The sequence below is a fragment of the Chaetura pelagica genome, unplaced genomic scaffold (assembly GCF_000747805.2).
Source record: "Chaetura pelagica isolate M959 unplaced genomic scaffold, ChaPel_1.0 scaffold90, whole genome shotgun sequence".
Classification (NCBI taxonomy): domain Eukaryota; kingdom Metazoa; phylum Chordata; class Aves; order Apodiformes; family Apodidae; genus Chaetura; species Chaetura pelagica.
In genome coordinates this window covers 11,738,369-11,755,632 of record NW_009953496.1, presented here as the reverse complement: position 1 = coordinate 11,755,632, position 17,264 = coordinate 11,738,369, and the positions used below count along the sequence as shown (strand labels likewise).

The 17,264-nt window shown below is 34.5% G+C and overlaps 1 protein-coding gene across 1 annotated transcript in view; it reads right to left on the bottom strand.

Annotated features, from left to right (window-relative positions):
* The window catches only part of TSSC1 (tumor suppressing subtransferable candidate 1), a 63,902-nt gene that overhangs the window by 23,834 nt on the left and 22,804 nt on the right, over positions 1–17,264 (bottom strand). The window contains exons 4-5 of the mRNA XM_009999247.1: positions 10,711–10,867; positions 1,491–1,590 (exon numbers count right to left, since the gene is read on the bottom strand). Of these exons, the coding sequence (XP_009997549.1) occupies positions 1,491–1,590; positions 10,711–10,867 (257 nt within the window). The remainder of the gene's footprint in view (positions 1–1,490; positions 1,591–10,710; positions 10,868–17,264) is intronic.

The following is a 17,264-nucleotide window of genomic DNA, read 5'->3' as shown; positions in this document are numbered from 1 at the left end:
TTCAGTTGTAGTATGGTTAACTCAGGAACCCACCCACGTGTTTGTGACATACTTGTTGCAGACAAAAATTCAACAGGAATACAACAATACCAGTCATTATAGAAGAGACCCACCTGGCTGCATAGAAACAAGATTCCTGAGTCAAGATTTCATGAACTTTCACTATTAAACTTCATTTTAAGAGTGATCACTGACTCAGTGATGAAGCAAATATTTGCTTAAGAGTAACTCAAAATTGCTTGTGCAGAAGGCTGAGAAGCCAATGTGTTACACAGACAATAAAAAAGAAATATTGACTAATGGAGAAATAATGCAAATCCAGTGGATACAATGCTACAGACAGGCTCCTAGAGGTCTTCTGAAACTCTCAATATCAATTTGATAAAAACAAACCAAACCAAACCTACTTTGAAGAAGCCTTGGAAGGTAGTGTAACACCTATTGAAGATCCATGTGAAAAAAAAGCTGAGGATTCCTCATCTAGTGAAGGAACCCCAAGAGCTTTATTATGAACAAAGTATTAAATTACATCACATTACATTGACACTATGCAAAATAATAATAATTCAAGACATCATCTATTTGCGTAAAGTCAGATGGTACAACAGGGATGAGTTTACAAACACATGTTGACTCTTTAAGCAACTACCAGTTGAAAAATCTGATCCTGTAGCATCCAAGAAAAGAAACTAGCCCTGAACTATGATGATTTAATTCAAGAAATGACAACCGATCATCTGAATAATAATGTCCTTGATATAATTGATTTCCACTTTTAGGACAGATATTGACCTAAATGACTCCACAAAGAAACATCTGAAGTTTTCTGTATACAATCTATGTCATTATACTGAAATAAGAAGACTTCTTTGTTTATCTATAAGAGGTAGCATAATCAAACAGAAATCTATGCCAATGACATTTTTATATATGTTCCTGAATAAGAAGGTTTTAACAATGAGCAAAATAATTTGAATGGAAATTATGGTACTAGATTAAAGTAATACTGAGAGCTCAAAGCAGTGCACAGTAAATAGAGAAATGTATATTATACTTACACATGCAATAAGGAGTATAAATTAAACAGAGAGCTGCATGGTACTAACCAAAATGAATTAATATGCTATTATCTAAATTCAATCAGTAAAGCCAAAGGTCATTACATTTTTTTTTCTCATATACATTTATCAAATTAGCATTGCTTTACTTTGGATTATTTACTTTAAATCCAGTAGGAAAGCACAGGCAGCTCTAGAAAAAGAAAAAATAACCACCACCAACAGATACAAAAATACCAAGTTGCCTTTTTTAAAACACTTGTATTCAAGACAACTGATAGGGTATTTTATTTTCCCCATGAGCATTAAAGGCCATAAGATATTTCTGAGTAGACAAAAAAATTAGTGAATTCTAGGCTAGGGAATGTAATTGTCTGTACTATATTTAATCTATAATGATTTGGGTTGTTTTTTTTTTTTTAAATATCTTACCACAGCTTTGGCTGAACTTTCCTGCAAATCCCACAATAATATGTTATTATCAGCCAGTGAAATAATCTTTTTACCATCTCCCATTGGTTCCCACATAACACTGTAAAACAGAAACAGAAAACGAAAAAAACACAGCTTAATATTAATATCAGTCAGGATTTGCACTCTATAGCCATTTTAACTCAGTGATTCAAACCTATCACAAAACATATGAAACCATATTCCTTATGGTTTTCTTCAGCTGAAATATATAACGTATTTAAAATGCAAAATCTGCCTTTAACTAGCAATCCAGACATTTTTACACATACTTGATTAACATTATTGCAGCACTGGTTACCTAAAAGCTGTGTGATACCAAACTTAGACTTGCTTGTGTAATCTTTTAGTCCGTGCTAACGTTCATGTTACATTCTTTCTCTTCTGTGCTGTCCCCTCCAAATCTGTCAGAAAAAGAAATGCCACCCAGCTTCCCCAGATGCCAGCCTAACTGTAAAAAGGGAACTTCTCTAAATCCTCACTCCATTTGTCATCCATTCTGCATACTGGATCACACATCAACAATGCAAAACAGAGATAAGTCATTGTAGAAGTGATTTTGCATACATACACAGAAAAGAATGTTCTTGACATACACTTGAGTGCCTTAGCTCGAAACCTCAAAGCTCTCAATAAGTAACGTTGTGCATCTTTTTTGAAGGTGCACCAAAAATTGTATGCCTCAGAGCTTTGATGCAAACCTCTTCTAGTTCAAAAGCTGTCATCATGACTCAATTAACATGTACTTTTTATCTGTGATACACCAGTTTGTTGCTCTGTGAAGGAATGCAAGAAATCAGTCCTGATCTCTAGTTCTGCCTGTGAGAAGCAGCATATTCACGCCAGCCAGTACGGGCAGCACAGCTAAGTACATGGACTAAAACCCTAAGAAAATTTTTTTTGAGATATCAGTAAAATTAAAAGAATAATACTTATTTGATGAGAATAGGTTTCCACACCCAACATTTTATTTGAAATGTTGTGCAACCTCCCAGTTATCTCTTAGTGACAAAATACAGCTGAGACAGAGATCACAGCTTTAGCATCAATAGTGACATGGAGAAACTTCGTGCTATCTCTAGACAAAAACTTAAGTTACTCAAAGGCATTTGATATGCTGTTCTTCTCCTCGGTGCATAGATGAAGAAATAACTGTTGAAGTTTGTCAAAAGGCAAATCTCCAGGCATATACTTTTCTAGTTTGTTCAGCTTTTTCATTTATCAATTTGGTATCTGGACTGAAGAGATAAAAGAAGGTTGCATGAGTAGACGCACCCTTGGGTAAGTCAGCCCAACATTAGGGAGCCACTAATTATTTCCTAACTTGGTGCTGCACACTGTGCATGCTCCTATTTTATCCCAAATTTTGCATTACTCCTACTTCCTAAGACAGTGAGTATGACCTGGCTGGCCCCAGGTCTAAGTCATGGAACTCCATCTAATCTTATGGTATAAAACCCAAGGAAAAGAAACAATCCTGTTTTCCAAAATGAAATTAGAAACAACCACATCATCACACAACTGAATGGGTAACTAAGAAATCTTCAAGCTGATTCTGATCACATTTGTTTATTTTAAGTCTATAAGTCTTCTTGCACACTACTGAAAGTATAACTGGCATTTGGTGTAGATATATTTTTAATTACAGACAACAGAATGTGGTTTGATCAGTTAACTCTCAAAGAGTTCTTCCAGCGGAAGAGAAACATTCTTTATGCCTGTTGATGTATTTGGCCCTGTCCTGCACTGATCACTGAACTGAGTTCAGTAAAAGCTGGATTTGAAGCACTTTATTGGTTGTTTTCAAAGGTAAGAAGAAATTTTGTATCTTTAAGTGTCACTGAACTTCAAGATAAAGACTTTTTATAGCTGAAAACATTGTGCTAATTAGAGCCAATTATAACCCAGCTGACATACCTTCGAATGAAAAGGTCTCTCTACATTCACTCTGTTCTTGTGAAATGCCCATTTTCCTTCTATTTAATTTGTCTTTTATGAAAATTTATTATTTTATGGGTGTGGTTGTAGTGAACATTCAGATTTTATAATCTAAGCAAAGGTGTACTCAAATCACTCTTTGCAACATGTTCAGCTGTATTCTGTAGTCATGACTGAATGTTAAGCATGAAATAACATGTAGAAGTGGGAAAAACATACCAGTAAGTGATAAACACTGGCTTTCAAAATTATAAATGTTAGAAAAACTGAAGTTTTCATTTAGAACAATTTTCAGACACAGCAGAGGTTGCAATAATCTTTAAATAGGAAACCAGATAAACCAGGCAACACCATTCTCCTGAGTGTGCCAACACAGTTGCTGATGCTTATCGTTTTTGGAAATGGACAAGATAACTGCCAAATTCTCAGCTGCCACTCAGAAACAGAGTGTCAACTTCACTGCTGCTTTTTAGAGAATCTATTAACACCAGAGAAGCAATTATATTTGTTGTCTTTTACCCAATTTTGTTATCATCTGACTCCTGATGCTTCAAATTAGCTTCTAGCTAGTAGCTTTTGGTAAAAAAAAATAAATCATACAGAGAACATTTTCCTAGTAATGAAAAAAGACAATTTAACATATTCACTCAAATGCCCACATGGAAGGATGACTACCTGTGTTTTATGCTGACAAGATAGTTAACATCATCATTTATTAACGTACTCAAGATTTACAAATGAGCGATTCAAAGTTCTCAATTATAGATTAAGTAAGAATAAAGCAACATGCTAACGTTTTCATTGATGTGAACTCCAGTCAGCCATAATGTGTTGGACAAAACAAGCATTACCTACTGCTTCACCTTAACTACAGAAGAGATAACCATCTATTTGTATAAGTGAAAAAGCTTTGCTACACTGAAAATTTTCATGTACTACAAAATGGAACATACACCCAAACACTTGGTAACTCGGCAGAACATCCTGCAACCACCTCGTAGCCCAGCAGAAAACTTTCTGTCATAAACCCAAATAGCCTGTCTTCTTTGCAGTAGAACGATTCAAATTTAAAGGTGACTCTGCTAATCTGGCAATTAGTGGTTTGCTTTGACGAGAGTACTATTGCTAAAGACTAATTTATTAAGATAAAAAATGCACTGTCATGGGATATTTTCACGACATTTCTACTATAAAAGACAGCTTATTACCAACAGAACTTTAAGTATTGTTTTTGCTTGTTTCTGGATGTTTTTTGGTAGGTTGTTGTGTTTTTTTTTAAACGAAACCTGAGAGCACGTTCTATTCTCTTTTATTCTCTTTTGGAGAAGAGAGGTGTTTTCTTGTGGTGGGTTTAATTTAAAAAGTTATGCATTGTTTCTGATACTCTGGTACTCTGTGAAACTTCAAATACAGTCTAAAGAATACAACAGCTCAAAAAAGTTAGCATTCCTTCAAAGTTATTAATACTGGATTATTTACAACATGAATAAACATTACAGTAGAAGCAAAAATAATACTCAAAATAAAATATGCAAAACCCATTAAATTTAATTATGTTTAATCCATGCCTTCGCATCTTGCTCAAGTCTACATATCAGCTTTATAAGACTATAAAGAGTTGAATAAATTCTGATCAAATTTAACTTAATAATCTGGGTATGTAACACAGTAGTTTACTATTTCACTATTCAATTAATGAATTAAAATTATTTCCTATTATATGTGATTACATTGAATAGTTTGAAGTTTTAAACTTGCACAATACAAACTTTCAAAATTACCAAATACATTCAAGGAAATGAGAGAGTGTTATAAATTACTCTATTGGTTCCAGACACATTTTAGAAGAAAATGAGAAAGAAAAATATGAGGAAGAGACAACAAATGGTTGAACATTTGGATTTATATATAATACATGGATTTATTTACAATAAAGGATAATCAAATATTCAAGAGAGCAAAATTCTGTAAAGAATTCAGAATATCACACAGAATTAAGGAAGAAGGGAGAGAAGTAGAACATAAAGTTAAAATTTTTACCATTTAGGAATACAAAAGGGAGAGTGACAGTACTGAAAAGCAGCCACAAGTTACATCCTCAGGGAGAACACTTGTCATCATATAATAAGTTTTTCCAAAGAAACTCTCTATACATCTTTTTTGCATCAGACGTCTCTGATGAAGAATGTAAATGTGGAACAAACCAAGTGTGTACACATCAATCTTAAATGCTGATAATTTTGTTATTCTGTTTGTAATTAATCAGCTTCAGCACTATATATCTTCTGATAGTGCTGAAATTATGTGCATTATGTGAAGAAACTGAAAGGCCTACTGTACTATTAGTATCAGCTGGGCATGTTACAAAAAAACATCCATTAGATACAAATAATTAAAGTTTTCAAATTTATTTTTTTTTAATGAAACACTAAGGCAGAATTTTAACATGTATATTCTGATGTCTATAGGATTACCATCATCACAACAGGAAACCTAAGTGGTACCTTAATGCAGTGTGGAAGTGTAATGTTTATTAAAACACCACTTTCACTTTTCTTTTGAGTTTCAGATGCTCTTACTTCTTGGCTTTTTCCCTTGAGACAATGTTTAGGATGCTTGGGGTATTTTTTAAATACTATTTTAAAGGCCCAGAAGATTAAGTAAAACACTTCTGGACCTCACTTCCAGAATGCACCTACCTGTCTTGCAAGTGTGCGTAACTTTCATCAGGCGCCTTTGCTAATCAATGGAATGAGATGCTATGCACAGTGTCTTATGTATCTTAAATAAACCTTAATTCAAGCTGAAAGGACTGTTACAGCAAATTTGTACTGTACTTTTGTAGAAAATAGACCTTAATGTAGTTGCTCCATACAATGTAACCACACAGCAAAAGAAGAGACACTTATCAGTACTGTATTTGGAGACCTTAGATGAAATACTAACTAAAATATAACTCCTAAAAAAAATAATAAAAAAAAAATATGTGGGCATAGCTCATTTATAACAACTTTTGCATTCTTGAAATCAAAACTCTAGTTTAATATTTAGTGATAAACATCCCTGAGTTTTTGGAACATTTGCAACTTCTAAAGAAAACTGTAATTTCTCTTCCTCTCCATTTTCTCTTAGATGTAGTAATATCCGCGTGTATCTTGAGGTTTTCACTCTGCAATTAATTCACCTGAGAATTTTGCACTTGAAATCTTTGCATTTTGGCTCACAGGAGAAAGTACATAAACTATGAAAAAGTCTTCATCTTAAACCAAAGAGAGCAATTAATAGGCCTGTTTATTTGCCTAATTTAAGCATCTGCTTAATTTCCTTAATTTATCTATGCTATACTGGAATTTAAGAGAAAACTCTGATGGGTCCCAGATTCAAAGCTTAAGAGGCAGTAGACAATCTCAATAACTGAAAGCAAATAGTTATGCTTAATTTTTAAAGACATTAACTCATGCAATCCAGACAAAACAGACCTGTAGAAAAGCCCACTTCCTTTCCACTTGCCTGTAATGTCTTGGAAATCAGATTTTTGTCAAAGGTTCTGTAAAGAGTAGACAATTATTTCAGATCTTGAGCAGAAGCAAGACAGTATCCAGACACATATGAGGAAATGTTAAGATTTTAGTCACAATCAATTGGAAATGCTATTTTGATCTTGATTCACAGATGAGAACTGGTATTTACTATGTCCCTGCTTGTTTTTAATAAGGAATTTTAGGCATATTTGAGCATAGAATCCATAAAGGAGATGAAAGAAAAGTAAAGAAATACAGGATTGGTTCTTCTTAATGCCAGTAAACAACTGAGCAAAACCAATAGTTGACACACCAGACCTGGAAAGTATGTCCCCTTACTTTCTCTAGATCAATTGGAAATGCTATTTTGATCTTGATTCACAGATGAGAACTGGTATTTACTATGTCCCTGCTTGTTTTTAATAAGGAATTTTAGGCATATTTGAGCATAGAATCCATAAAGGAGATGAAAGAAAAGTAAAGAAATACAGGATTGGTTCTTCTTAATGCCAGTAAACAACTGAGCAAAACCAATAGTTGACACACCAGACCTGGAAAGTATGTCCCCTTACTTTCTCTAGTACATGATACTAGAAACTGAAAAGAGATAATTTTTCAACTATCAGGTTTTCTTAATGGAAAAGAAAAACAATACATGAAGATAAACCTTAATGAAAAGAAGGTAAGAAATAAAGCAGAGCAGGGAATATATTAACAAAAGTACAAGCAAGTAAAGCCCTGAGGTAGGCAGTGATGACAGGGTTCATAATCAGTTGCATTTTCAAGACAGCTTTGTTTTTTACTTTTCCTTTTAATTACAGTCAAATCTCAATTACTATCTGCAATCCAGATCCATGAATATTGTGATGCACCTGTGCTACAGGTGCTGAGATGCACAAAATACCTCCCTGTGAGCTACTATCTGGAATGACAGAAGTTTACAGTAAGAGCCAGAGAGGCAGAGATCAACATTACACACTGCATCTCTCAACTCTATGGTCAACTACAGCATTTTCTCTGCCCAGCATATGAAGATGTGATGAAAGCCTAGTTTATGCTTTTTAGTCTTTATTATTTATTTTAAGAATGCATTCTGACTAATTTTCAAGGCTAACTTAAAAAAATTAAGTCGATCAAATCTAAAATGTGTAATTTCAAAATCTAACAAGACTTAAAAACTTTTACACTCTCAATGAGGGTAGTGTTTGTGATACACTGCACTGCTGTGTTCTGTGGATTCAGTAACTTCCTTAAAGTGCACGTGGTCTGCAACTGTTTTGCAAGTAAAATGAATATGAGTGTGCTCTAATGGCAAGACAAATGACAGAACCAGAAGTAAGTGTTACCCTTCTTATTGCAAGTCTATAATGCCAGATCACTGCTTATCTCATACAAAGCAATTGTGTATACCAGAGTATTAGTCTTAGATTGAAGTCTGACAAGTATTTACACTGCGCATTGAAGGAAATGGCTTTTCTGATTTATGGTTGGTTCTAACAACAATTGTACCCTAAGCATCTCAAGTAGTTTCTTATTTTTCTAAACAACTGAAATGTCTAATAAGAAATAATATTTAAAGTTACTATTCACAGTCAACACACCACTCAGTGGGACATGGCCTGTTTAGTGACACATATTTGGCATAGAACATTTATTTTACTCATTTGTGTGGGCTGTTTCCACTAGGATTGAGGCTGGGATAGAAAAGCCTGCTCTAGAACAAGTCTCTAACTCAGCTGTGTTTCCTGAGATGATGTCAGGGGTACTAATGTCAAGTATTTTGTTTAGACCTTTTATGTTTCTGTAAGACATTTTCAAATCTTTACGTGTACATATACACACATACTTAAGATAATGGGTATTAAATGGTAGCAGGAATTTATGAGCACTAGTACTGAACAAAGACAGATGACAGGAGACAGAAAATTGCACATGAAATTGCTCCAAGCTCTATTAAGAGGAAAAAACTGATTCAGAAATTCACATCCTTATATAAAACACTGATATGCCCCCTACTTCTCCTCTCATGGTTTTCTCCTCTGATGAATTGTAGCATCCCAGCATCAGATAGAAAAAGAATATGGAGAATTCCAAGACAAAAAGTAAAAAACTTAAGGAGTAAAAGGTGAATATTAAAACAAACAAATAAAAAAATACATGAAACTATATTGGAAACTAATTATCAAAAGGTTTAAACAATAAAAAGACAATTGTTTAATCAAAGAGTTATGAAGAGAAGTATTCATATGAAAATAAGTAGCAAAGAATTCAGAGACACTGCTATGAAGAAATATAATATTCAGGAAGCTGAGATTTTAGGAAAAAGAAGCCTAGAGAACACGCTTTTGAATACACTGATATGTCCAATCTTGTCCAAGAACCATGTAATAAATATTACCTTCTATTTAATTCTGGGTTGTGGTTTTTTTTGTTGAAATTTAATCTACAAGGCTCAAACTAGAAATCAGTGGCTAGAAATGGATTCTTGAAACTTATTGGACAATGTATGAAAATTAAAAATAAACTGAATTAACTATCACTTTTAATGTCTACTTCTTTTTTCTTACTAACTAGCTATTGAATAGTAATTTTTATGCAGCCAGATTTTGAAGAGAAACAGACTGATTTTAAGCATTGTTCATTTTGATATAATTTAAAATTACTCATACCAGAATATATGTTTGATGAGATTATGATGGATACCTTACACAGCAGGTGTCTGAATACAGAATCCAAAGAGGCCCTTCTTACTCTCTTGTAATACACTTACAGCAATATCAGACACTGATGTTGCATTATCCTTGTTCAGTTACAGTTCAGAGTTGTCATATTTAATTTACAAAAATCTGCTCTGTTATTCCACATTTTTTTTCTTAAAATTCTCTAATAATTGTGAAAGGGACGGTACAGCTTGCATGATCACCTCCTATACAGTATTCTTTCTGACAGACAGGCATTCTTGGGACTACAGCAGGCCATATTCTTATGGTTTCAACTTTTTATACCCATGGAAGACAGTCAAGTGGTCCCAAAATTATGTCAAACAACATTGTAGTTGGTAAATTATGGACTGAGCATATTGACATTTCTTTGCCCTGCATGTGTTTGGGAAGCAGTGGGAACATGTCATATACATAACCATAAAGGAAAGAACTTGGAAATACACAATAGATAAATTTAACTTTCTTTTAATTAACATAAAGGAAAGGGAAACAAACGTCTGTAATACCCTCTGCAGTAATGCAGCTCTCCCTGTCTTTTCTTAGGCAACAGAAAAAAGTAGCTAAACAGGCACCATATAACAATGAATTCTCAGCCTTTTCACGCCATATATTACTTGCGTTTATGTCAAATCAGTTAGTGAAGACTGAAACAACAAGGACCAAAGTGCAACATCAAATTTATATTCCATAGAAAACTGAATGCTAAGTATGATACCTTTGTGCAACAAAGGTTTTAGATGGGGGCAGGTGGGGAATAAAACATTAAAACAGTACACAGGCTGTTACTCCATGTGTTTGTAGGACTAAAATAAATGTTCTTAATCTATGAAACATCTGGGACTAAAAACCCAATTTGTTTTGGTTTTGTTTATTTTTTTAAAGAGTTAATAGTTTTAAAGTGTATAGCTTAGCTTCTACAATGTAAATCTACACAAAACTAATAGCACAGGTCTATCCTTTAGGCTTTTTTCTAGGAGTATAAAATATGCAGAATCCTACCAGGCCATATTGCCATGGGCTGTGTTGTCAAGGTGACAGAGTAGCTCCAGGGTTTGAGTGTTGCTTGATGAATCATCAGGGGATTCATGACTGCCTGATTCCAATTCCTTCGGCATCCTCCAAACAGCAGCACATGTCATGACTTTAGTGTCTGAAGCTAAGCAACAGAGAATAATGTCAACAGATCATTGCATGGGAGACATATTTTGTATACAGTGCATCAACATTTACACAAATCTATAAGCAATGCACATCTGCTGTTTAAAATATTTAAAAATATTATACCAAGATGAATTCAAAGAATGCAGAATGTAGATACAGACACAGACCTCCAGTAAGCAGTCAAGTTGCTGCAAAACTCATAATTAGCATGCATTTAATGTGCTTCTCCCTGTTCAAAGGCAAAATTTAGTGCTCATGAAAACATAACTCTTCAGGAGGCAAGTTTTCTAAGCTTCATTCCCCATATTGATGTTAATGAAAATGACCCATGAGTTACACTGCTCAATTAATTAACAATAAAGATTTAGACATCATTTTAACCCTTTCCTTTTCAGGACTATCTTCAGTTGAATCTATAGCATTATGTTGTGTTCTTTACTACCAATAATTGTTTATTGCAAAATTAAGATTTCCATGTAAGGACACGCTCTAATTCTAGCACAGAAAAACAGCTTCCAAAAGACAAATTGAACTTAAGACACATATAGCAAAATATTACAATGCATGAGGAACAAGCCAAGTGTAGATTGAGGAGAAAATACCATATGGTCTACACACATATGGCATTGCCCATCTCCAGTACCGCAATTTGTAGCAGTGCAAAATGAGAGGAGACCAGAGCAGCATTGCATATGTTCATGTTGTTCCAACTGCTGGTCCAGGGTTCACAGAAGACAAATAAGTCAGTATGAAGCACTACAGCAGTAACAGAACCCAGCCACAACCAGGTCAGGTAAAAGCAAGGGGGTGGCTGCCTGCTGGATGATGTGGTAAACGATAAGGCCAGCAATGAACGACATGCTTTCTGTTCTGAGGTCATTTTGCATGCCTTTCTTACAGTTGTCTCCATGTACATTTTAGCTGATTTTAGTGCAGAGTGCCTGATTACAGAGCCATGAGCAGATGTGACCGACTTAGACCAATGAAAAGGAAAATGGGACCAATTGTAATAAGCATGTTTTCCAGGATAGTAGCTCTGAAAAAAATGCCTTCTTAGGCAAAAATTATGTAATGGGGGGGGGAGGTCTACTAAATAATGTCAATCTGGATGCTCTATATGCAAAAAAGGCACCCAAACAATACAGAACAGGACAAAAGGCAAATTACGCATAGTCATACGTAGCAACTAAGCCCAAAAAGCAGGTGTGTTTAAAAAGTAGCCATATGAAATAAAAACCTTAGGTAAATAGGTCAAAACAGTAACAGTAAAAGGCCGTTTCTGTGAGGAGACAGGAGGAAGAGGACTTTAAATTAAAGCACAGAATTCAGAACACAAGCACTGGGTATTCTATTGATTGTGCTAAATACAAAATATATCTATGATGCACATAACTTTTCTACAGTAATTGGGCATATACAAGATGAATACAGTATCAGAAGACCATACATCTAAAGATGATGGATAATCCCTTATTTACTAACACTTCCTTGAACATTTACTAATTGTAGGGCATCCTAACTGAAGAGCTACTTCCAAATAATTTGATCCAAACCTACTCTAAATCCACATGCCCCTGAATGAAAAGGAGGAAGCAGCAGCAACACACAGCATGCCCTGTACATCATACAAATAATAAATAACCTAAACTGAAAGTGCAATATAGTTTAAGAAGGAGAAATATATCAAATGTATCACCTTGATGGTGTTCTCTCATATATTCAATAAAAAACACCATAATATGCATATCAAGTGTTAGCATTTCTACTATCACCAAGATGTATACAGAGAACTACAAAAGCAAATAATGGAAAACAAACTACGTTTCTCAAACCACTGTTTCTCTCAGCACAGCATCAAAAGTCAAGACAGCCTTGAAATGCCATTTTAGCTTATTATATAAACTGGAATATTTTTAAATTCTGATGGTGTTTTCTTATTAACAACTTTTTTTAAAAATAATGTTTTTTGGACAATCAGATTTCCAGATTGAAAATCCAAAACAACCAAACAAGCACTGGTTTGAAGTTGAGGAGAGCTGAAGAAAGAAAAGAAAATACGCATCCCCTAGAAATTTCAAGTGACCCAGGCTTCTGTAACACTTTGGCATTTTGAAAATTACCAATGAAATGAATCTGCTTGTATTTTTAATCTGTGCAGCAACTCTACAGAGATTTTATATTTGTTTTCAAATTACTACTACAGATGCTGCTAAGGATTATGTACCTTGATACTTCAGGCAGAAGAGATTTGATTGAGTAGTGAAAAAAGTTCCATATTTCCAAGTTTTGCAGCCCAGCATGCAGCATTCTCTATGGAAAGCTGTTTAGCTGCTCTGATATTGTAATGTGTATCAGATTCCATGTGCTCTTCTAGAACATAAGAGAAGCTGATCTTTTTGAAATGTAATTTGACTGAAGTAGATTTTTGTATTAATGGCTGTTATTATGAAGTTTGTTAGGCAAATTTTTAATATTAAATTTTTGTAATTAAAAATTTGCTCAAGTCTTCTATAATAGCACATTTCTTTAAAAGACAATTCTAAAATTAACCATACCTAGCAAACTTACTACAGATCCCAAAAACACAGTCAAATAGTGGCATTAGCTGTTATTTTCGTCCATCCAAGTTTACAGAAATATAATTAATCTATTTTTCATTAACATTAAGAACAGTTCAGTGAGGTAGCTGTCATTTCTTCTTGTTATAAATAGAAAAATGTTACTTCCTTCTTGTGACTACATTAATTACATGTTTATATTTAATAAGTTTCTTTTCACATTATCATCATACAAGTATAAAATAAGCTTACTACATCCACTTCCTCTTATAACATAGATATTCCTGTAAACAACTGGTAACAGTGAAAAGGGCCTAAAGTGCAAGTTGGCATAGAATTTCACATGCGGAATTCTGTGCCATTCCATGACTGTTTTACTTCATCGGGACTAGTGCTGAAGGATAAAATTAGTTGTGAATCAGAAAGTGACAACAATAAAATCCAACACATGGAAGAACCCTCAACACTCAGCAGGGACATTATCCTCTACTTTCAGCTGAGTTTGAAGATGCTTACAGAAAATAACATATCACTTTTCAGCTGCTGAATGACTACCTATCACAAACAACCGCACATGCACTGCAAATCTCCAGCTTTTAATTTTGATGTTTATACAAATTCTGGAATTAGTTACATGGCTGAAATCTGTTGAGAAGAGAGACTTGATTGAGAGCCGTATTAATTTCTCCTTGCTCCTTTTATGTACTGACCCTGTATTAATTCCCAGATTTGTGAAACCAAAATGGAATTGTCATGGCCTTCCATAGAAGTAACTTTAGATATGGCTGGCCTTAAACAAGGCTTAACTTCCCTTTATATATTTTTTATATATTTTTAAAAGGTACCATTTTCTCCCTAGTAAAAATGAGGACAAATACTAGTGCTGAATGAAAGTGTCACTCTGTTATGACAGATGAAGTGGAGGTTTTTTTAAGGGTTATGATTCCTCTTAATCAATCACTGGCAGCAAATGTACAGGAACCCACAGAATCAAGGTAACTCTCATTGCACAGAATTCCAAGTCCCACAACAAGCTTCTCATGCCTGTATGACAAGCTCACTGGCAGCACACACTATTTGTGGAATTCCCTATATAGCCTTATTTCCCAAGTGATAATATTAAAATTTGAAAACCCAGTATTACTAAGTACTTTCATTACCAACTCTGTAGTGCCATTGCTTATCTAGAATACCTAAAGGCAAAGAGAAACTCTAGATTTTCCCTTATTTTATTATCTTCACATCACTCTTCTTCATATATACATATAAAATGACAATGTTTTTATCTACCACCTCTCATATTTTTAAAAAAATGTTAAAAGGCCAATAAAAAAATTAATACTTAAATGAAAATAGCAGTTATTCTGTAAAAGAAAAAAAAACAAAACACAGTGTCTATTTAAGTCATGCTTCTACACCTTCCTTAAAGGTATTTACATAGTTGGCACCTACTTTTCCATCCCTACCTTATATTGAAAGCAGAATTTTTATTTATGTCACAACACCAGTGCAGAACATAATGAATAAGTTTAAGATAGTTTCTGTTGTAGTCTTATCACTGAGCATATTAATAAAACTGTTAGTGGGTTAAACTAAGTACCATTGAACCTATCCTGTGAACTTGAAAATTACACTATCATAGAGAACAAATGAAACAATGGCAGAAGGAAGTCCTACTGTATTCCTAAAGCATTGTTCACATAAAATGATCCAGGAATGAGACAATGAACTGTTTAATCTTTTGTCACATTTGTTCCTCCCCATTCAAGAGAAATCTCTCATCTAATCCATTGTGCATCTTCAGTATACCTTTTGCTAAGTTTACCTAAGGATGGACTTAGATATACTGTTCTAACTGCAACAACCCCCAGCTAGGCATTGCTTCCCCAAGTTCATCAATACTATTTCCTGGGCAGAAAATACCATCTGCTACAGTGACTCTACACAGCTCCCGTCTACCTAGGCTTAGAAACAAGAATTCAAGGAATAAGGAAATAATCCCATTTTGACAGCAGTGAGTTAGGAAGCAACTACAAACTATGCTGGCAGCAATGAGGGTGCAGTAACCAACCGCAGGAAAGAAACTTTGGCAAGTTCAGTGAAAGCCTAAGAGAGATAACCACAGCTACAGAGCATGAGGGTGTCTTTAGATGCCTACTTTACAAGTCAAGCAAGTGAGAAAACTCTCTGCATGCAGAGCGTGCAATTTGCAAAGGGTCACAACTTGGTCAAATCAATACCAATTTTCACTGCAGCACTCAAAAGGACTTCTCAATGAGGGCTATTTCCATGACAATTTTCAGCTTTCCACTACCAGCTGTTTCAACTCAGAAAAAAGTAGAAGTAGTAGACAGATGAAGCACCCTGTTTATCTTCCTCCAAACACTGTTCTCCTTGGAGAGCTGCTCCAACTTCTAGTAATAGCCTCTAAGAAAGAAATAAACCTAGGAAAAAAAAAAAAAATCTGCCTGAAAGGTAAACATGAAAGGAAGCTGTTAATGAGAGTTTGAAAAGAAATACATCTGCAACTTTAATTTCAACTACTCATTACTCCTTTATCGCATTATGTCATACACAACAGATTCAATCACTGTACTGTTGCTGCTGGAACGCAGAAGACAGCAGACATTTTTAACAACTATTTAAAAAATACAATGCTTTTGAAACTAGATAAAAAAAGAAATGTGGATCTAAGAACACAGACTGCTGATTCCAGATAAAAAGCATTTGCTTAGGACACTGAAAGGGATCCCTGCCTTGTGGAAAATAATTTTTAATGAATTTGCAGATTTTTTAAGCTAGGAGGGTCTGCCTGTGTGCTCACACAGCCTTTGATTTTGCTTCAGCAATTCTTACAGGTAAAGACTTACATAATGAAAGAAGTGAGCTGTCACATTGCCATATTTAGAGAGAAGAACCTACAATTCAGAATTATTATATGGATTCCTTCACAAAATGCCACAGACAGCAAAACTACAAAAAATTCAACTGAACATACTTCTTGAAAGATACAGTTTATTCTCTTTAATAAATAACAGCATTAAAAAGGACACAGCATGTAACCCCAGTAAACACACTAAGAAACCAACTGATAGCTGGATGACTGATGCTATAAATCAGAATAGATGCACAACATACATGAAGTCTAGGTGTCACTTAGATCTCTACTTTGTTTTATATTACTAAGAACAAAAAGCCACACTTGTTATGTTGGAGCAGTACATGATTTTCCAATATAAAACAACCCTGTAATTTCATTTTTTTCTCACACTGAATCATAGAATATCTCAAGTTGCAAGGGACCTAATAAGGGTCACCATGTCTAACTCCCTGCTCCTCACAGGACTGTCTACCACTAAACCATATGACTAAAAGCATTGTCCAGATGCTCAATGAACTTTGACAGCCTTGCTGCCATGACCGCTTCCCTGGGGACCCCATCCAAGTGACCAACCACGCTCTCAGAAAGAATCTTTTGTTTATCTCCAATCTAAACTTCCCCTGAAGCAGCTTAGAATTATAAAATCCCTTTAATGAAATTCTCCCTTCCCCAAATATGTTATTTTGGAAGAAAGCTAGAGAAAGAAACTTCTACTTCGATGCTTGACAGTTTGAGTTTTAACAAATAAACCCAAAAAACCCAAAAAAACCCCCACACAACAAGAAAACACCAAAATCGAAACACAACGAAACCCACCTGAAACTACTTTGAAGACAATTCCATCAGTCAAACATAAAAATAAATAAAATAAATATGAAATAGAAAACCAAAATTAAGATATGGAATATAAAAACCAAATGCTCATTACAAGTGTGGACGCTGAATAATACTCT